The sequence below is a fragment of the Rutidosis leptorrhynchoides genome, chromosome 10 (genome assembly GCF_046630445.1).
Source record: "Rutidosis leptorrhynchoides isolate AG116_Rl617_1_P2 chromosome 10, CSIRO_AGI_Rlap_v1, whole genome shotgun sequence".
Classification (NCBI taxonomy): domain Eukaryota; kingdom Viridiplantae; phylum Streptophyta; class Magnoliopsida; order Asterales; family Asteraceae; genus Rutidosis; species Rutidosis leptorrhynchoides.
Genome location: NC_092342.1, coordinates 3,531,329 through 3,553,583, shown reverse-complemented (window position 1 = coordinate 3,553,583; position 22,255 = coordinate 3,531,329). Strand labels below are relative to the sequence as shown.

Sequence of the window (22,255 nt, the reverse complement as noted above, 5' to 3'; positions counted from 1 at the left end):
TCATGAAATTTTTTTCACAGATCATATAACGTTGTGTCATAAGCACAACTACTGTTACAAAACTTTTCTCACAAAACAATCGCATATGTAAAAACGAACTCTATAGTGATAAGTGTTTTGTTAAAAGATTAACTTTAAAGTCAATCTCATAAGTAGAAATAGATTGCGGAGGTTAAAGAGACCCTTAGTGCCAATATATAAACATATTCGTATTATGCTTACAAAAAAATAAAAAAAAATAAAAAAAAAATCTCCTTAATTTATTAGATTGCTAGAATTCTTTCCTCAAAAAACCTGTCGCGAATTAAGTTTCGTCGAGATGTTTTACGTGCTTGTATATGACCACCATTGATAAAATGTGTTTTTCAAACTCTCCACCAACAAGCGTTTTGTTCAAAGATTATACTTATTAAAAGTCTTCCTAACGAATATTATAATTAGAAACGAATTCTACTAATATAATTATCTTTTCAAAACACTTAGATGGGATTACGACATATAATAAAAACTTTAAGAATATCACCCAAAGTTAATTTCCCATCCACAGAGCCCATGCGTGATTCATCAGACAATATATTTAACAACTAATTGATAAAAATTACTCGTAGTTTATCCAACATATTTATCCAACCAATTGATAAATATTGCTGGTTAAATTCCAAATATTTTGGTCAAAAGTCCAAAAACTAGTCTCCACTCTCTTCTCATTTGAAACGGGAGTTAGCCAAACGTTTCAACTCCTTTTACTTAAATTGACTTGTTCCCATAACATTTGACCAATTAATCCGTTAGCCATTACATCACGTAATCAAAATCAAACTCTTATGGCAAATCTAATCTAGAGAATACGGAGTAAAAATTAGGACTATCAAAAGCACACCCCCAACCTACACGTCAAAAACCTACAAGACTTCCATGTCACATGGATGTACTCACATACGATGACTCATTATAGTCTATAGATAGTAAATTTATGCTTGCATACAAAGAGAGAGTCCATATAAAACCAAATGTATAAAGACACGTCAAAGCAGAAATATGAGTTTCAAACCATATATTTGTTTGAAAATGTTTTTTCGTTTATTTCAAATAAATTATTTCATGTTATGCATGTATGCACGAATCTGTTTTGTTTTGCATCCAAATAGAACTTTCCAGTTTATACGAAATTTACTTGGGTACTTTCATTAAAAGAACTGTTTTAAGTTTGTAGGAAATGGTACCCGAAAAATAATACTATATATTAATTATAATAAAAATTTAAATATAATGAAATACACATACCTAGTAAAAGATGTAGTCAAAAGGATATATGAATCGTCTCACCAAGAGAAGCCGAGGCCCGTGTTTAACACGGTTCCCTTAAAACAGTTCCGTCGTCTATACGTCGTCTGTTTTCCATGGTACAACGGCCGAAGCAGTAGTACTGCCGGACTTGAACACTTGCCTGAAAACTTTGTCACAATGTTCGTCATACACTAACACAACTATTGTTTCTAGTATGATCAGATTCGTATGATTCAATATTAACTAGAACAGAGTTGAATATCTATCAATCTCGGTATAAACAATTTCTATTTGTTTTTCCTTCCTTGAGCCAAGTATTTATCTCTCTATATTTTTCTCTACTTAACTTAGAAAAATCATGCAAATATATATTGCTCAACAGAGGATTAATAATGAAATCAATACTCAATTAATCACCATTAGTGATCCTAAGTTTCATAAGATGAAAAAGTTTTATTTAATGTAACATGAAAGCTACATTTAGTGACAAACCTTCAACCTTCCCCAACTTCAATTTCATTCAAAACTATTAATTTTCCAACAATAAGCATATGTTTGAGATCTTGTAATTGATTCAATCAATTAAAGATTTTTGATTTGGTATAATTCTATATATCAGGTGGAGATCTAAACTAATATGATACACATTGGCCGAAGCAAAAAGGAAAGGGAAAAGAAGCTTTGCAAAAGTTAAGGAGAAGTCCATGTTCGTCATGGTCGATCCACGTCCTACCGTAGCTGCTGGAGAACCAGACGAAGGGGGTTGGTTGCTCCGTTATATGCATGCTAATGGGGCAAATATGTTTTTCATTGTGGTTCACCTTCATCTTTTCCGTGGTATATATCATGCGAGTTATAGCTGTCCAAGGGAATTTGTTCGATGTCTCGGAGTTGTAATCTCCCATATTGGTTATGGACTAGAGAAATATTCGATTTATAAGTTTTAATATTATCGGTCATTTTGAATTTTGAGGCCATAAGCATAGCATATCACATGATAATTATGCTTCTATAAGTTTTGATAGCATATCAGACAAATCGGTGTCTGAAGTTTCTTTAAAATTTCATCTATAATCCGTCCATCATCTTCGTTAATAATATCTTTATCAGTCTGTTTGTATTTCTTAAACATCTTCTGACATCACCAAAACTCCACAAATTCACAAAACACTTCTGAGATTTATTCAGTATTATTATTTCTCTTTTCACATTACAGAAAATCACAAATAAATATCAGATTCAGAATTATTAACTGCTACAGTACGTGTTCATCTTCTTCATGTAGCAAAATTTTCAAAATCAAAAAATGTTGAATCTCAGTACAAATTGAATACAGAAACACAATATATATGCTAATTCTAATCTTCGCCGATCATCAATTCAACATAACAGTTTCAGATTCAAGCAAATTTGATCCGAGTTCATGTTTTAACTAAAAAATGTGAAGACCGAGCAGTTTACAACGATTTGCTACATCTCAGGTCGATATGAGAGTAGTTATGGAATCCTTATGGCTAGTTTATGCTACCTGAATCTTCATATCATCTGGAGATTCAACAAATAATCTCAAATCTTAAAGTCAAAGGATATGAACTTTCGGTCAACATTTTGATCCGAGAAAATTACGATGTTTCAGGTTTTTTTGATGAATTAAGAGTGTTAGGATGATGATTTGAAACACTTATCATGTAGAGATCTTGGCTTGAAAACACCTACAAATCGATTTAATCAATTTGAAGTTGTTTTGATACTAATTCTTCACGGAAAGCTTAATCACTACATCAGGAAACTAGTGCAATCAGTTTCAAGCTTCAATTCATACGATTTTGAAATTGTTTTTTGGCGTTCATGTTGGAGCTAATCGGTTCACTATGTCCCCATCGAAAAGTAATGTGAAACTCATGAACTTCACTCTATTATCAATTAGTTTTAGAGTAATGTGAAACTCATGAACTTATGATAATTCATGAGCTCTCTTAAGATCATGATCAACATGAGTTTCTTTCTTCAGTCAACAGCACACCCGAAAGCTCATTGATTACTTCTGACTATTTGTTTTTGGATTATGAGATTTATAATCAATCAGTGGATGAGAACAATTCAAATAACATCATGTCACTTGATGATGTGAGCCGATGATTGTGTGACGATGATCAAGAAATAGAAGAAATTCAATCAACTGACACTTTTGAAAGTGTACTATCCGAAGAATTTGATGAAGTCATGGAGCTCGAGTCTCAAGCGGGCCTCCAGAACCTCTACTAATGGCACATGCAGAACCCATATCAATGGGGGGATATAGAGCTTGTCAAAGTAATTGTAAGATGCATAAGTGAAAAAAGTTAACCCCATAGGTCCAGCTGTCGAACGCATAGCTTTTAACTTGTTTCAGTGTATCGTAAATTAAGAAGAAGCGTATCTTAAACAAGAATCTATGAGAAACTTCAAGACTGCGTTCAAAACGTTTTACGAGGTTTTTCGGTACTTGCAGTTTGCACATTTCACAGTGAATTTAGCCATTATTGAAGCGGTTCCAACCCATGTGGAATCGGTTCACGTAATTGACTGTGACTGTGAAGGAAGTCAATGGCCTGTGGTGATTGAAGCAGTAGCACGACAACGAAAATCATTGACCATTACAACTGTCAAACTTGATGATCAGGGTTCACAATTTGAGCACTCAAAGTGGCAGCTTTGTAGCTATGCAAGAAATTTTGGACTAATTTTGAAGCTACAAGAGATTGATATGGGGCAAATATGGCAAACTACCACATTCAGTAGAGAATTTATAGTCTTTAACTGTATGGTTGGCCTACCACATATGGGAAGAACAAGAAAAGTAACTAAAGTTATGAACTTTTTAACAATAGCAAAAGCGGTTTTAACCGAAAATGAAGGGATCGTAACCTTTGGAGATGGAGAAGAATGAAGGGTTATTTATAGGTTTCACGAGGCGTAGTTTGATTCTTCCTTCGTCTGGAGAGCTTATTGGGAGCGGGTCTTCAAACTTGATCTCTTACTCGTTCAGATCTCCGTCCTGAAAACCGATTCGGCGGGACACACTAAATGGTAAGATGGTTAAACCACCGTAATTGTACATTGACAATCATTTAGTTCTGTTTAGTTTGTTTGATGTTTCGGTTCTGGTGTTGTTTACTATATTTGTCTTGTTTTATTTATCCATTTGATTGATTGTTTTTAGTTGTGACAGTTTGGCTCAGTAGTAGACAGAGAGTGCTCGCTAGTTTTCGAGTTGTAGTTTTCTGGTTTCGAACCTTATCGCGTTGTTTTGTTTGTATCATTGTTCAGTTAAAAGTAGCATAGGAATCATATTGTGGCCATTTTATGTGCAAAGAATATTGAGTTTTAGTGAAAGATATATATTGCCTCTTTCAAACTAGATTTGTGGCAACAAATCACTTGGTGCAGGTATCTAGCTAGAGAAAGTAAAGAAATAAATGTAAACGGGACAAGCATAGGTACTTTTCAACATCTGTGAGGCTTTAAAGTTAAGCTTTTTAGTAAATTGCACGAGATACATATAACTCCAAGCTGTTCTTTACTCATGTTCTACAACCACCTATATAAAACTCCCCTTTAATTCCATTTACCAAAACTTTCACCAATTTCTAATCTTTTCATACAATCATAGCCAAAGTTTTAGCTTTTTTCATACACCAAGTTTTAAACTTTTTGTCATACCCAATAACCACTATCGTCATGAGGCCAGCTATGGCTACTGAATACCAAATCCAAATCTTGAAGAGCCGGTACACACTAAACTTCGTGTAAATGATCATGTCACAACCATATCCGTAATAAACTAAATAGATTATAACAATAAAATGGCGGTGCCAAATTAACACCAACTTGGTTGTATCCAAGCATGAATATTGGTATGAGATTTGGCACCCAAGAAACCCCCTAAACATTTTTTCATAATTTTCCCATCAGATGATGTGTGATACGTGTGTGTTTCAAGTGAGTACCACACGAGCTGCGTGAAGTAGATCTTGTTCTCCATTTCAGGCGTCTCGGCAACAACGCAAACAGATGTCGTACCACCAATATATATCGTGTGCTTCCCTATACTATCTATTTTCTCCCATTTATCCTCATCATCGTTTCGCTTAAATACTTAAACTTCTCCAAACTGATCACCCACTATGACAAGTAAAAGATGTTCATCATCACGATTCATCAAGAAATATTGTGCGCTGTTGCTGCTACTACTACTACTTATCGGTGGTGGTGGTGCTCTCGCTAAAACAGTTTTTCGAACCTCTCCTTCACCCAAATTCTTGAATAAGATGACTTCTCCGTCTTCACCCAATGCGTAAACATCTCGTCCAATAAATGTTAAAGATTTTTTACATTCATCATCACCAGTACGGACGATACGCCAGGATGACGGTTCCCAAGCTCCTCCTCCTCCTCCTACGGAGTAGATGAACTCCCATTGTCCGTCATATGAAAATCCTTCATATGTAAATCCAGCAACTATACAATTATTATTAGAGGAATTAGGTGGTCCTGAGAAGCATAAACTTCCTATGTTACCGGACTCCGGAAGCTTGAGAACATCTCTTGTGAAGGGGTTAAAAAACACTGGGCATTCGAATTGTGTGCTCTCAAACAACAACCAACCATACCTCGAACAATACATATGGTTGTCCTCAATCGATAGCACATGTGGATTCTTCATAAAGTAGTTATCACCCGACACCGGATCCGTAAAAATGACAATCCCTCGATGTTCATCTAAAACCATCAGCCACGGTGAGTTTAACGAATAATTACGCAATCTTCTTAATGATGACTCGTTGCTCCACCGTATCGAAGGCGCAGCTAGACGACATAGTTTGCATGTAGCACGCAAGTTCAGGTACTCCACACCCACACAATGTTCCATAATACTCATCCGCAACACATCAAACGGAATATTGTGCAAGCGTGATCCATTATCCTCAAAAACCTCGTCTAATGTTACTACTCTCACATCATTTTCTTGTTTGAAAGTGGTTGTGCATTTAGCTTCTACATCATCCTCTTCTAGCCTACATGATTGATCAAGTATTATTATCTTTCATCATCATTGCAATTGCAATATAGAAGATGTACATAAAACAAATACATACACACACATACTATACCTGGCAATTGAGACCCATACTCTCAAATTTGGGTTAAGCTTTCGGGTCAATTGGGTCTTGAAAACAATTAGGCCCGACAATGTAAACCAAAACTTAACAAACTTCCAACGGGTTTCCGTTCAACCTATTGGGTCATATACAAAATATAAAGAAACAAGTCTAATGAGAATCAAATCCTAAAGCTCAATAAATAGAAACAAGTCTAATGGGTCTTGTGAATGGGTTAAATGGGTTGACCATAATAAGTTTCATCCGTCAACATTTATGAAAGCATTCATGGTTATATCACTTATTATGTATATTAATATGTTCTTATATATAAAATAAATATAAATAAAAACTAAAATAATATAATAAATGAAAAAAAAATCAAATGTAAAAGTATATGACCCGTTTTACCCATACCTGTTACCCAAACCGACCCAACCTGACCCGTTTTCCACGTATAACACACACACAAACAGACGCACGCACGCCCACGCGGGCGCGCACACACACAAACATACATACAATAATAGTAATGATAATGATAATTGAAAATTGATAAGCTCCTCTCCTATCTAAAACAAAGATGTAGTTAGTTAATACTTTCAAGATCTCTCACTCAGGAAAATATATATAGATAGATGAACATAAGGAAAATCAACTAAAATAATATACTGTAATTAATTACCTTGTTCCTTCCCACATGGACACATGGGTTGTTGAGACGACTGGCGAAGGCATAGGAGATGGGATGATGGTTCTATCTCTTACATGGTACAAGTGTACTATTTCGTCCATTCTATCACGGATGTGTATATAACCACCACCCCCTAACTCAGAGCCAACTGCCGGGTTATAATATATGGAACTATCACGACCAAGATCCGCATAAAATATACCATCTTTGAAGTCATTCATTTCTTCCCACATAACTCGGGTAATGTCTATGTCTTGAAGCTCTTCAGGATCGACTTCTTCCTCTATGATACCACTCACGTCCCATTTCTTGAGGCATTCCAATTCTTCCGACTTTATGCTACCAGTGTCCAATCGGAACAAATTTACATCAACAATTTCCTTTGTGTTCGGAAGGTAACAAACGTTAATGCAAAACAACTCGGTACGATATCCTTTAATAAAAGAATCGTATATAGGACGGTTAAGATCAGACCAAGGACAAGCCCCAAACATCACAAGTTGAATAATAACATCTCCTCCTTTGCCCTTTACTGGTACAATATCAACTTGTATGAGCATATCACCGATAAAACAATCGGAATTTACAGCGTATATTTTATCATTGCAACAAGTTAGGCTACGTAGAAATTGACCGTCATATGTCATTCTCTTGAGCTCTTTAGCGTATGATATCTCAGTCCATCTCATCTTCTTCTTTTTTTTACAATTTAATAACTGGCAAATGACAAATGTAGGTGCATCACATCTCCTTAACAAAAGGACTGAATCAGGATCTTCTTCAGGAGGAGGACCAGTCAACAAACATTCATCAATAGACTTATCATCTCCATCTTTCAAAATCAGAGGAGGAAAACGTACAACCTTCAAACTCACTGGGTTCCAAAGAGACCACGTAACATTATCCGGATGGTTTGATAGAATCAACCAGCCATGGAAACAACCTCGGACACGTCTCCCATAAAGCTCCGGTATTTGACATTGATATTTAACCAACGGGGGGTCGTCTAGTGTAGACAAGAACTCTGTATCAATGCCCTCCTCTTCGAGGTTCTGAACAATAAACCATGGATATTTTTGGGAAGATAATAATGGAGGCAACTTGTCACGTGGTGGTGATGAAGATGATGATGGTGATGATGACGATGATGGTGATGATATTGAACCCATACAAACCACCTCCTGCTGTTGCTCATCATGCTGCTCCATCTAACAAACAACAAGTTGTTAACAATTGTTGCTCCCTTTGAACCACCAACAAAAAAGACTACTGTTTGACCACCACCACCAACAACAACCATATAATGACTTAATTTTGGTCTGATTATTACCTAACAATTTTCAATAGATTAATTTGTAGTTTATACATCGAATTCATACCTCAGATTTCACCACTACCCAAACCCGATTTACAAACTTATAATGGCTTGATTTTTTTTCATCAAAAGTTCAGTAAATCCCTTTGAACCACAAAGTGACAATTACTTGACCACCAACAACCACACTGATAAAAATTTAAAATTACCTAATAATAAAAAATAATAATAAAATTATGTTAGAAAACAAATTTCATTAATTCATAATTTATAATTCGATTTCATACCTGATATTAGGTTGATATAACAATTACTTCACACACTCACTTTCAATCATCTAACAGTCAGAATCAAATCATTCAGTGGGTTGAACCCAACACTACATCAATATTCCTTATTCAGATGATGAACGTATGTTATAAAAATAATAATACACATAACTCGGCCACCCAAAAATACTACAGAGTTTTTTTTTTTTTTTTTTTTTTTTTTTTTCTATTAATATCATGTTATCCCAAAGCTGATTAATTAATGCTACTACTTATTAAGATGCAGCAGGACTTCATGGCTCAAACTTCATCACTGGTCTAACTCAACTTGAAAAGATTTTTATTTAAAAGTTAAGTAATAAATCTCTTTGAACCACCAATATACAACCATATATAAAGACATAATTTTGGTCTGATTATTACCTAACAATTTTCAATAGATTAATTTGTAGTTTATACATCGAATTCATACCTCCGATTTCACCACTCCCCAAACCCTATTTACAAACTTAAAAAGGCTAAATTTTTTTATCAAAATTTCAGTAAATCCCTTTGAACCACAAACAAAGTGACAATTGCTTGACCACCAACAACCACACTGATAAAAAATTACAGTAAAAATTACCTAACAATCACAAAAAATAATAAAATTATGTTAAGAGAACAAATTTCATTCATTCATTCATAGTTTATAGATCGATTTCATACCTGAAATTTCACCGCCAGCTGATTATATCGAATGCTTACACCGATTTTTGTCCAGCTTAGATTTGTCGAACACAAACTCTCTCCTTCGTTGTAGGGTTAAGGTAGAAGATGGAAGTACGGCTACCTTTATATTTACGGAGCATATCTCTAATCTCTGTTTATAATTAATGTTAATTTAATTTGTTATTTATATATATATATATATATATATATATATATATATATATATATATTTATATATATATAACTCCCTTATAATACGGCTTGCTTTAGTAAATGATGTTTGGATTTGTGAAGCGTTGGAAAAAAAAGCAGGTAATTTGAAGTTAAGTTTGCTTAAATATACCGTATGAAATAAGAAATCGATTATTGTGAATGTTTTTTTTTTTTTTTTTTTTTTTTAAGCGAGGAAACCTTCTATTAACGAACACATTGACTCCCCCATAGAAGGTAAAACCTCGGGTAATCAAGTCCCCCGAGCGCGAGACCTGGTACTGGGTGAATTGCGCATTATGTGCACCCTCTAGTCACACTCCCTTTTTGCACAATTTGGCATAGTCATGAATTGAACCCGAATGGTGTGCTTCATTGGGCAACTCGGTGGCCACTCAGGCAAGCCTGAATGCTTTGTGTTTGATTAGAATAAAACTTAAAGGGTTTAGATATTTATTTATTGTTATTTATACCTTTAATCTCATCGTAACTTCGAGCAGAATAATAAAGATAAATCTATTGTTTCCGTTCAATGATTAATTTTTCACCATGTTTAGAGCTGGGATATAAGTACGTTAAATTTTTGTGTCGATTACATGTACTTTTTATTTATTGTTGGTGCTTGTTTTAGCCGTTTATTGTATTTTGGGCATATTTCAATTAAACGAGTCTCGTGCGGATTGTATTTTTGCTAATGAAGGAATCGTTAGTTTGGATTTTCGTTGTCAATTCCTAATATGTGGTATTAGACAAATAATGATCTTCTTTGTATTCATTCTTTTATTTTTTAATTAAATTCACCAGGGTGACCCTTTACCCAAGAAAAAAACAAATGATGAGGTCTTAAGTAGTTTTTTTATTTTTATTTTTTTTAGTTAAGCGAGGAAACCCTCCTATAAACGAGCACATTGGCTCCCCATAGAAGGTAAAACCTCGGGTAATCAAGGCCCCCGAGCGCGAGACCTGGTACCGGGTGAATTGCGCATTATGCGCACCCTCTAGTCACACTCCCTTTTTGAACAATTTGGCATAGCCATGAATTGAACCCGGGTGGCGTGATTTATTGGACAACTCGGTGACCACTCAGGCAAACCTGCCTGGTTTGAGATCCTAAGTAGTTAGTTTAACACTTTAACCTCCTTCAAGTTCTAATTCTTTTATTCACTTTAACTTTTATGCTGACTTCTATACACCAAGATGATGTCATGTGTTATTTATGATGGCATGTGCTAGGCACGTGCCAAGATGCCAAGCTTAACCCTTCTTTCACTATAGTATAAATAGAAGTGTTATCGTTCATTTCTAGTTAGGCTTTTGATAATGCTAAAAACGAACATATATTTCATAGCATTATTCCTCAAGAAAGACAAGCTTTTAGTTGCAATTGTTCTATTTACAAGTGATATTCGTTTAAATAATAAAAGGTGAAGACAAAAGACAGATTCGACGAATTGAAGACGCAAACGACCAAAAAGCTCAAAAGAACAAAAGACAATCAAAGAAGTTCCAATTATTGATAAGAAACGTCTCGAAATTACAAGAGTACAAGATTCAAAACGCAAAGTACAAAATATAAAATTGTACGCAAGGACGTTCGAAAATCCGGAACCGGGACCAGAGTCAACTCTCAACGCTCGACGCAACGGACTAAAAATTACAAGTTAACTAGGTATATAAATATAATATAATATAATATATAATTAATTATATTAATTATATATATATTATATTTATAAATAAAAACCGTCGGCAGAGAAAGACTCCAAAGATGTGAGCTGTAATTTCATTCTCCGCGACTCGCGGAGTTTGAAGGCCAAAATGGCCGCGAGTCGCGGAGCCCCCAGTTTTGAAACTCCCTATAAAGCAAACCGAATTCTGATCATTTTCATCATCTTTTTTCTCCTCATTCATACGATATATTTATATTTATAATTTATATTTTAATTTTAATTTTAATTATAATTCTAATAATAAGGGTATGTTAGCGAATATTGTAAGGGTGTAAGTCGAAATTCTGTCCGTGTAACGCTACGCTATTTTTAATCATTGTAAGTTATGTTCAACCTTTTTACATTAATGTCTCGTAGCTAAGTTATTATTATGCTTATTTAATCCGAAGTAATCATGATGTTGGGCTAATTACTAAAATTGGGTAATTGGGCTTTGTACCATAATTGGGGTTTGGACAAAAGAACGCCACTTGTGAAAATTAGACTATGGACTATTAATGGGCTTTATATTTGTTTTACTAAATGATAGTTTGTTAATGTTAATATAAAGATTTACAATTGGGAGTCCCTATAAATTACCATATACACTCAATCGGACACGATGGGCGGGGTATTTATATGTACGAATAATCGTTCATTTAACCGGACACGGGAATGGATTAATAGCCACTAGAATAATTAAAACAAGGGTGAAATTATGTACAAAGGACACTTGGTATAATTGATAACAAAATATTAAAACCTTGGGTTACACTCAGTCGACATCCTGGTGTAATTATTAAACAAAGTATTAAAATCTTGTTACAGTTTAAATCCCCAATTAGTTGGAATATTTAACTTCGGGTATAAGGATAATTTGACGAGGACACTCGCACTTTATATTTATGACTGATGGACTGTTATGGACAAAAATCAGACGGACATATTAAATAATCCAGGACAAAGGACAATTAACCCATGGGCATAAAACTAAAATCAACACGTCAAACATCATGATTACGGAAGTTTAAATAAGCATAATTCTTTTATTTCATATTTAATTTCCTTTATTTTATATTTAATTGCACTTCTAATTATCGCATTTTTATTGTTATTGTATTTAATTGCACTTTTAATTATCGTACTTTTTAATTATCGCAAGTTTATTTTATCGCACTTTTATTATTCGCAATTTCATTTATCGTTATTTACTTCATGCTTTAATTTAAGTCTTGTATTTATTTTTAATATTTTACATTTGGTTTTAACTGCGACTAAAGTTTTAAAATCGACAAACCGGTCATTAAACGGTAAAAACCCCCCTTTATAATAATAATATTACTTATATATATATTTGTATTTTTATAAAAGTAAACTAATATAGCGTTGAGCTTTGTTTAAAAAAGATTCCCTGTGGAACGAACCGGACTTACTAAAAACTACACTACTGTACGATTAGGTACACTGCCTATAAGTGTTGTAGCAAGGTTTAAGTATATCCATTCTATAAATAAATAAATATCTTGTGTAAAATTGTATCGTATTTAATAGTGTTTCGTTGTAAAATTCAATAGTATTATATACCACTCCGCTACCACATCAGCTTTGATTGTTACATGTGTGTTTATCACATTCTCTCCTATTTAATTTGTAATTGTGGCTAGTATTCATCAATAAACTAGTCACCTTTGATTCATTTTGAGTATTTCCTTCGATTCTATTTCTTGTTTGTAGAATTCAAGGCATACTTATACTTGGATCTTCTACGATTCGTATCCTAGAATCAATCATAACAAGTGGTATCAGATTTAAAGTTGCGGTATCCTAGGATTTGTTCATCAGAAAATTAAAAAAAAAAAAAAGTCCACTGTTAATGGCGGACGGATAATTACGTGATTTGTGATCGAATTTGACATGAATCTTCATTAGTGTTTCGTGATCAATCTTCAAATTTCCAGAGTTAAATTCGGTGACCAAGTTCTGATCAAAACTTGGTGTTTGAAGGTTTTTGAACCAATTTCCAGAAATTCGTCGATTTAAGGCGTTTTTGGAACGATTTGTGTTTGTATTATATAAATATATCAACAAACACCCCCACAATCATCAAAACTCAAAGGCACATAGCTCTGTGTGTTTGGCTGCAATACCATCATCAAGAAAATAAATAAAAAGATGATGCAGCCCGAGCTTCTAATTCAAACTTCTTGGCCACTTCATTATTCCCACTCAAATCTTGATCATTACGAAAGTGATCACCATGTGAAGGAAGTCAATGGCCTACGGTGATAGAAGCAGTAGCACGACAACGAAAATCATTAACCATTATAAGTGTCAAACTTGATGATCATGATTCACAATTTGAGCGCACAAAGTGGCATCTTTGTAGCTATGCAAGAAATTTTAGTCTAAATTTGGAGGTACAAGAGATTCATATGGGTCAAATATGTAAACTAATGGAGATAAGCACATTCAGTAGAGAATTTATAGTCTTTAACTGTATGATTGCACTACCACATATGGGAAGAACAAGAAAAGTAACTCGAGCTATGAACTTTCTAACTATAGCAAAAGCGGTTTTAACCAAAAATAAAGGGCTCATAACGTTTGGAGATGGAGAAGAACGTGAAGAAAAAATTAGAAATTCTTTAGATTTTTCTTCATTTTTCAACAAGTACTTGGCACATTACAAAGCGTTATACGAATCAATGGAATGTGATTTTCCAAGTTACCCTAAAAGAAGCAAGGGTTGCAATGGAGACACTTTTCGTTGCGCCTTTTATATCATCGCAATCTTGGTTCCAAAACTGAGAAGATGGAAAACAAAATATGGTTGCCCGAAAGGGGCTCGGATTAAAAGGGCAACAAGTGAGTAAAGAAAGCTTGAAAGAAGCGAAGGAATTGGTGAAGGAAGGATAGAGTTTATATGGAGTTAGAATTGAAGGTGAAAATGGGAATGAAATGGTGTTGGAATGGAATGGAACTCTACTTGTTAAATTAAGTTTCTGTTTGGGTGTAATTCATAGATGTAAAATCTTGATACAATTTAGCGTATAAATATGTAAAAATTTATAGATTTGTACATAAACATCTATTCATATTAGATATATAAGTCATATACGGAGTAGTTTTTATACAATCATGTGACTTCTATATCAAAGTGGGAAAGAAATGATGTTGTTTATACAAGCTCATGTATAACATTACATACAATGATACAAGTAAAAAAAAAAAAATTAATAATAATAATAATAATACCCGCAAGTTCCGATCCTGGTTTTAGTAGTGAACTGGTGATGCAAAGGGTGACCAAGTCCATTGCGCTTATGGATAAGGTTGCTAAGCTTGATGATCCTCAGTGTGAGTTGTTGTTGCTTAGGGCATGTACGGGAGTTTCTAAACTCTATTTTTCCTTGCGTACTTGTCCTCCTAGTATATTTGAGGCGGCTCAACGCGCTTTCGATGGAGCCCTTCGATCTTCCTTGGAGCGTATTGTTACTGCTTCAGGGCCTGGGTTTGGTGATTGGCAGTGGCGGCTTGCCACCTTGCCATTTGCATTTGGAGGGCTTGGTGTTTATTCTGCGGGAGATGTTCGTCATTATGCTTTTCTGGCTTCTCGATTACAGTCTGCTGGATTGCAGACCAAGCTACTACGTCATGCGAGTATTGTTGGTCTTGGTCGTGCTTTTGAAGATGCATTGGGTCTGCTTAATAAAACTGTTGGGTTTGATATTTTAGGTAATCCGAGTGACGTCGCTGCCCCAATACTCATGAAGAAATTGGCAGATGTTTATTTCACAAAGGTTACCGCTTCTGCAGAATCCACTTTTTCGTTACCTCCCCGACAATCGGCCTTATGGAAATCACAGCAGAGTGATCACACCTCTGCTTGGCTAAGGGCAGTCCCTATTTTGGGGTTGGGTCAGACGATGAACGCAAAGACTTACCGATGTGTGTTGTGCTACCGGTTAGGTGTTCCATTGTTCTCTATCTCGACGGCATGCTCTGCCTGTTCAAGGGTTTTTACTGGGGATATTTTCGGGGATCACGCGGTGTCTTGTGCTGGTATGGTGGGTATTAAGCATCGACATAATATTGTCCGGGATTCCCTTGTTGATGTTTGTTATCGATCTGGGATTTCAGCGAGAAAGGAGGTTGACATTGGGTTGTCTGGAGGGAACGACAGGGCCCTCAGACCTGCAGATGTGTTACTTTATTCCTGGAATTGTGGTCGCGATGTTTGTGTTGACTTGACAGGATCTTCTCCTTTGACACAGTCTGGGCTTTCTGACTTTGTCCCTGGACGTGCTGTGATTGATGCGGCTCGTCGGAAGCGGGTCAAGTACGAATCTAGTTGTCTGGCGATTGGTTATGGTTTCATTCCTTTCTCATTTTCTTCCCTTGGGGAATTAGAGAAGGAGGCTGTTTCTTTGCTAAAGCGGGTTCAGAAGAGTTCGATGGCGCAAGATATTGGTGCCGGTGCTGCTGCTCATATTTTTACTAGGATAGGTTTTGCTATTGCTAGAGGTGTGGGGGCTCAGATTGTCTCTAGACTTCCCACTAATTTTTTGTAAGTTTTAAAACTTTTAAGTTTATTATTATAATAATAATAATAATAATAATAATAATAATAATAATAATAATAATAATAATAATAATAATAATAATAATAATAATAATTAATAATAATAATAATAATAATAATAATAATAATAATAATAATAATAATAATAATAATAATAATAATACTGTGTAGTATACACTGGGGTCATTTACAACACTTAGATATAGATTATTCAAAAATAAAAATAAAAAGAAAAAAAGAAACGTCAACAGCAGGATTCGAACCTGCGCAGGCAAAGCCCAACAGATTTCGAGTCTGTCTCCTTAACCACTCGGACATATTGACTATTTGTATCGATTTTGTTTTAGCTATTACTGTACCGAACTCTAAGTTTAACAGTTTTGGATACATTTATATACATGTTAATATACATTTAATAGGTAGTGGTATTAGTTTTCTATTCACGATCTATAACTTTGTTTATATAGATGTTTGACTTTGAATTCTTTATGTTTTTTTGATTATAATAGGTCATAGTCTTCTATTACACGTGTACACATGAATCCATATGTTTTCGCAACAAAACTGATAATAAACTAAAGAAAATTCTGGCATAGCAATACGATTTAAATAATGGTAATAAGCCAAATAAAACACATCATGAGACATGAATTAAGTTAAGTAATGGGAGTAAGACAAGAAAGAATTTGCCCATAAGTAGACTCTTTAGATGTTTAACAAGTGTACTTGTTCTTTTTTTTTGTTTCGGTCTAGTCAAGAATAGAGGCTGAGTAGTCGACTAATCGTTATAGATAGTTTGTATGTTCGATGCTTTCTAGGCACGACCCTTATCGAGGTTCTCTCTTGTATCTTTTGTTGCAAGCGTTTTCTTTTCGAAAAAGTTTTCCGTTATTTATAAGTTTTCGTTATTTTTTGCCAAAAAAAAATATGCATGCTCTTCCATTTGGTCAAACTGATAACATTAAGTTTGAAGTAAATTTCATGAATGATACTTATAACAATTGCCCATAAATTTGGAAATATCAATTGGTCAAATTGATAACAAGTGTACATGTTCGTTAATTAGTTCATCATCCATCAAACTCATTCATAGAGAATACTTAGATATCATTACTCAGCATAATTTCCCACACTTTAATTTCTTAAAACATTCAGTTAACAATAGCATAGGAATCATAAAGTGGCCATTTTATGTGCAAAGAATATTGAGTTTTAGTGAAAGATATATATTGCCTCTTTCTAACTAGATTTGTGGCAACAAATCACTTGGTGCAGGTATCTAGCTAGAGAAGGTAAAGATAAATAAATGTAAACTGGACAAGCATACGTACTTTTCAACATCTGTGAGGCTTTAAAGTTGAGCACGAGATACATATAACTCCAAGCTGTTCTTTACTCATGTTCTACAACCAACCACCTATATAAAACTCCCCTTTAATTCCATTTACCAAAACTTTCACCAAGTTCTAATCTTTTCATACAATCATAGCCAAGAACCAATATCCTCACAAAAACTATTCAAGTTTTAACTTTTTACTATTTTGCCAAGTTTTAAACTTTTTTTTCATACAATCACACCCAAGAACCATTATTGTCATCAGCTGCAATGGCTACAGAGCCAAAAGACATTAGAAAACTAAATCTCAGTGCACCATTATTGTCAACTAGACGACCCAATGGACCAATCATTCAATCAAACTCACAAGCCGCTTCAGGGGATTCAAATAACAGGGTTCCTTTTGCGTGGGAATTAAGTGCAGGTAAGCCAAAAGACATGGAAACTGATCAACCTATCGTTGATTTTCCAGTCCCAACGCCACAACCACCACCAGGTTGGAAACTTGTGGAAAATGAAGACGATGGCAACGATGTTTTCTCAGATGCGATCGACACGTTTTCATTGTCTGCAGCTATTGACTTGGTGGAGTCAACAGAAACGGCGAAACGGAATAGTCGTATGTTGGATGGAGTAAGTTTAGATTCAGGTGGGAATCAGTCTCCTGGTTTTATCATTCAGAGGTTTCTTACAGATGCAAAAGCTCTTGCAATTTCATCAGGTTTACCTATTCCAAAGAACATTAGTAACCAACCCGAGAACTATAAGCCTCAAATTATGGACAATTCACATAAAGGGTGTGGTTTAGGGTTCCACGGTTTATTCCCATGGCGCACGAAGCACAAACCACCATGTAGTGTCAAAAGTCCGGTTAGGGTAACTTCTGCAAGTGTTAAATCTCAATGGAAATGGAAACCAAAGCCAAAGTAGTCAACATTAACTTCTGTATTGTTTTCTTTTGCGATTAAATTGGAAGATACAATCTTTAGATTCAACTCGGAACCTTTAGGTTAACATTCTATAACATGCTTTAATGAGTCAGATGTATGAGTAAAGGGGATTATCCCCAGCATAATGAGTCAAATGTAGTCTCGTGCATGATTGTATGTATAGGGTTTTAAAAGATATATGTACAGGTACTTCAGGCAGTGATATGTTGGTGTTCTTAGATGTTCGGCTTTTGCTTTCTACATGAATAATAATAATAATAATTGGTAAATATGGAGATAGATTTGATTATCTACATTAAACTATTTAACAAGATAATCCGATATTCAAAATCACTTTACCCAAGTCCCAAATACCTGTAACTGATTATCTCGTTCATAAGATAATTAGGTTTTAACAAAGATCAATTGCAGAACGCAAATGTACAGTGGTACATCTGATAAGCAATTGTAGTCTTAAATCAATGTACAAGCCGTCAAGAGCATCGCATAACATACATGATACATGTCATAGGATTGAGAAAAGGTTGTTGGTCCACATAGCAGCTGAAACAAGGTTGACTTGTCTTTTCGGGATGCTCTTACATCTGTAAATCGTGGGAACCATAATCATGTTCATGTTATTCTCAGAAAAAACAAACAAACAAATCCTAGAGAAAACAAAAGGACACAACATAGGATCCATAACTTCATTTAATAGACTTCAACCAATACAAAACTATAACCAACATAGCATATATATATTTTTTCATTTGAAAACAAATAAGTATTTTGGACTCCAATTGCAGAAGCAACTGAAACATTTAGACCTAGTCTTGGTATTTGCAGTATCAATGAGTACCGAAAAGAAAAAAAATCAGTTTTCATTTATTCAAAAACTTCCCATTCTTGAGTCACCTTTGGAGATGGCATTGAGGGTTCACTAGAAGCAGTTTTAATGATATCAGTGCTAATATTGGAGTTATCTGCCTTGAGTTTATCTAACTTATCAACGAGGCCCTGCAGACGACGCACCTGTAGCAGGAAAGAAAACAATAATATTATGTGCATGTCTAATACTTCAGATGGTTAAATGATGAAAATTTTCTCACGGAGATAAAACATTAACCCAAAGAATCCAAATCAATAATTAGTTTACAGTTAAAATAATATAATCCTGACAAGCTTAACCTGGAACCCTACCCACCTGATCCATCCATATAGACACATCTATTACTTTCAATACTATCATTTAACAGAATTTAGTGTTGATCGTAACCACTGAAAAAAACCAAAGATACCAAAAGAGTTATCAGTTCAATAGCAGCAACTAACCTCCAACTTTCTCTGTGTTCTCCCTTCTCCTTGAGCATCAATTCCATCCAATTTCAATAACTGCCTCATCAGCATCTCGGTTACAAAAACAAAATCTTTATCAGCAACCTGGGTCTCACAACCAACTACAGCCTCCAAACTCGCCACCTTCAATACAAAAACGATTTTTAGAATAGTGTTTGATAAAATGTTGTAATGATAAAATGATCAACTACTTAGCTAAAAAGAAAACAGAACATTTTTGAAGTAACAGATGTTATGTCATCATATCCTAGTACTAACAACTGATTACCTGTTCTGCAAACTCATTGTTCTCTTCCCTTATACGACTTACAGCCTCAACCCCTGTTGATATCTCCTTAATGGGCTCGATAGATTCCTTTATTTCTTCAACCCTTTCAACAACCTCTTCTTTAATTGGTGCATTCTCCATTAAAATCACCTTTGCATTGTCCTTCACACCTGCCATATGCAAGGTTTCTTGTTCATCCTTTTCCTTTCCTCTGAATAACAGATTTTGCACCTCGGGCTCTAAACCGGTTTCTTTTGCTGTCACCATTTTCAAATCGGCTTTATCAACAACAAAGATGTATAATTAGTATAAGCAATTAGCAAATTAGCAGACAGATTAATGAAAATATTATGCAGATCTTCCTTTTCGGATACATTCATGGAGGCATGGATATATCAGTATCTTTAGTGATTAAAAAGTCGTGAGGTTTACGAATCTTGTTTCGATTTCAACACAATTCTCACTTAGCAACCAGTGATTACAAAGTTCTGTTTCGACCAGTATTTGGTTTTCCAAAAGCTTATAATGGTCGTATTAACTGTATACACCCTACTTGATGAACAGATAAAGTACGAGTTATGTTACCCTGTATTTTTCCTTCATGAACCCATATTGTTACATAGGAACTTGTTGATTGAGCTTAAAGCATCGACGAATATAAATAATCAATTAGTGTTACCTTCATGAACAAGTATGGTTTGCTGTTCCAAATACATATACAGAGTTGAAACATCTGATTCTGATTTACTATTTATAACACATACAAGTTACAACTATACTGAATTGATTTAGGCATAATATAAGACACAGATTGCACACAATAAATATTCAAATTTCAATTGAGTGTCATACAAGTTACATGTGAAAGCTTAACTACATCATACTATATTCTATTGATATTGATAACCAACTGAAATAGTAACAATAACTTACTTTTATTGGATTAAGGTCACCGAAATGTATCCAAGTATAGTCGGATTTCTAGAGTGTGTATCCAACATTATTGACTTCTATTGTATCTGTCAAGGTTCCAATGACGAGTCTATGTAGAACCATGTTGGGTCCTTTGACCCCATTAATTAAATTTTTTTATGTATGAAATACTACTAAAATTGTATAGGACACCACTAAATTTATAGATAGGACCCTATATATTTTTAAAATTAGTGATTTTTATACAAGTAAATAGCCATTCTTCAGAAAAAAAAAAAAATTACCGAGTATAACTGAAATTGTATAGGACCCCATTAAGGTTCGATCCTAGAATCGCCACTGCAAGGTTCCATATATTATCCTATTGACCTATTGACCTACTGTATGGTTGTATGCACCCGATTACTTAATCATTAGTCACCTTTTTACAAGTTATAAACAATTGAAAAGTGGGATGCACGTAACTGAAATCCAATTATATTTGAATACATTTCAGTGCAGTCAACCCTTATAATTTTAAACAATTGAAAACAGTTTAGGCCAGAGACTTTAATTGAATGTCACATTAGTTAGGTCAAATAGTTTTTAGGTCATATTTCGGTGAAAATTTGAAGTTCAAAAACACAAGTTGTAATCACAATAAACATAGTAGATAACTAACAGTTTCAGTAATACAAACAATTAGATAATGAAGAGATAATAGGGTTTTATACTTTACCGAAAGTAGATTGAGGGGAAATAAAAACGTCGAAATTGTTGGAACCATAAGATACTTTGATTTTGATGTTACCAGCACCGCTGTCTTCTACTTGGTTCTCGGCGGTGGCGGAGGTACCGGAGGTGGCGGAGGCTCCTCCGTTTTGTTCCATCGTACGGAAGGTTAATTTACTGGCGGTAATTGATATTTGAGGTAATAGTTGAATTCTAATTCTAATAATCGGATTAAATCAAAATATAAATAGTGAATATGTTTTATACTCTGGTCATGGTGACGTAACGTGTTTGTGAGAACAACTTTTTTTTTTTTTTTTGAAAAGCAAGATAACATTATTATTATATAAACTTAAAATGTTACAACGATGACCCGGCCAAACAGTCGACCGGCCGAGCAATTACACGAAGATCACAAGCTTAGCTACAAGTGGGTTGCAAAGATTGCACCCCAGAACTAACTTAGGAATTTAGATACATTAATGGATTAGTAAACCAACAATGCCAATCGATGCTTTTACCCTTGATCCTAGACGATATCCATTCGAACGACTTTACTTGAATATCATTGAAGACTACCGGCGAGATACCTCTTTTGTTTTGAAACACCAACAAGTTCCGATTCTTCCATATTGAGTATGCACATACCCATTCCACGGCTTGCCAAATTTTTGACCCGAGAGATGACATAGAATGAGACGATTTTCCGCGAAGAGCTTCAGCATGACGTATGGAAGGATTATTACCCAAATTCCACCATTTAAAAACCCGAGACCACACTTCCAATGAAAATTTGCACTCGAA

The 22,255-nt window shown here is 34.7% G+C and overlaps 3 protein-coding genes, 1 non-coding gene and 1 pseudogene across 7 annotated transcripts; 2 read left to right on the top strand and 3 right to left on the bottom strand.

Moving 5' to 3' along the window:
* Positions 1–14,390, top strand: part of LOC139872716 (protein NODULATION SIGNALING PATHWAY 2-like) — a 182,417-nt pseudogene extending 168,027 nt beyond the window's left edge.
* LOC139871873 (uncharacterized) lies at positions 4,749–9,565 on the bottom strand. Of its 2 annotated transcripts, XM_071859617.1 has the most exons (4): positions 9,415–9,565; positions 8,725–8,816; positions 7,114–8,330; positions 4,749–6,344 (listed from the first exon to the last, which is right to left on the bottom strand). In XM_071859617.1, exons 3-4 carry the CDS (start codon positions 8,328–8,330, stop codon positions 5,426–5,428), a joined length of 2,136 nt encoding a protein of 711 aa, XP_071715718.1. In that variant the 5' UTR covers positions 8,725–8,816; positions 9,415–9,565; the 3' UTR covers positions 4,749–5,425. The 2 variants fall into 2 exon arrangements, with proteins under 2 accessions (XP_071715718.1, XP_071715717.1); XM_071859616.1 differs by lacking the exon at positions 8,725–8,816.
* A 1,770-nt stretch (positions 14,391–16,160) lies between the features above and the next one.
* TRNAS-CGA (transfer RNA serine (anticodon CGA)) lies at positions 16,161–16,242 on the bottom strand. Its single transcript has one exon. It is a non-coding gene; the product is annotated as a tRNA-Ser (tRNA).
* A 1,282-nt stretch (positions 16,243–17,524) lies between these two features.
* LOC139872715 (uncharacterized) lies at positions 17,525–18,184 on the top strand. The gene has a single exon (XM_071860640.1). It carries the CDS (start codon positions 17,525–17,527, stop codon positions 18,182–18,184), a length of 660 nt encoding a protein of 219 aa, XP_071716741.1.
* A 346-nt stretch (positions 18,185–18,530) lies between these two features.
* On the bottom strand, positions 18,531–21,669 carry LOC139872822 (BAG family molecular chaperone regulator 4-like). Of its 3 annotated transcripts, XM_071860750.1 has the most exons (5): positions 21,459–21,669; positions 19,808–20,085; positions 19,516–19,662; positions 19,099–19,215; positions 18,531–18,788 (listed from the first exon to the last, which is right to left on the bottom strand). In XM_071860750.1, the coding sequence occupies exons 1-5, from the start codon at positions 21,607–21,609 to the stop codon at positions 18,783–18,785; spliced, it is 699 nt and encodes a 232-aa protein (XP_071716851.1). In that variant the 5' UTR covers positions 21,610–21,669; the 3' UTR covers positions 18,531–18,782. The 3 variants fall into 3 exon arrangements, with proteins under 3 accessions (XP_071716851.1, XP_071716850.1, XP_071716849.1); XM_071860749.1 differs by lacking the exon at positions 18,531–18,788 and having other exon boundaries at positions 18,850–19,215; positions 19,808–20,064; XM_071860748.1 differs by lacking the exon at positions 18,531–18,788 and having other exon boundaries at positions 18,853–19,215.
* Positions 21,670–22,255: the final 586 nt, after the last annotated feature.

Coding starts and splice junctions, on each gene's coding strand:
- LOC139872715 (XM_071860640.1), top strand. CDS start 17,525: ATGGCTACAGAGCCAAAAGACATTAGAAAACTAAATCTCAGTGCACCA.
- LOC139871873 (XM_071859617.1), bottom strand. CDS start 8,330: ATGGAGCAGCATGATGAGCAACAGCAGGAGGTGGTTTGTATGGGTTCA. Junction 6,345..7,113: donor TCCATGTGGGAAGGAACAAG/GTAATTAATTAC, acceptor TCAATCATGTAG/GCTAGAAGAGGATGATGTAG.
- LOC139872822 (XM_071860748.1), bottom strand. CDS start 21,609: ATGGAACAAAACGGAGGAGCCTCCGCCACCTCCGGTACCTCCGCCACC. Junction 20,086..21,458: donor TTCCCCTCAATCTACTTTCG/GTAAAGTATAAA, acceptor TTGTTGATAAAG/CCGATTTGAAAATGGTGACA. Junction 19,663..19,807: donor ACAATGAGTTTGCAGAACAG/GTAATCAGTTGT, acceptor TTTGTATTGAAG/GTGGCGAGTTTGGAGGCTGT.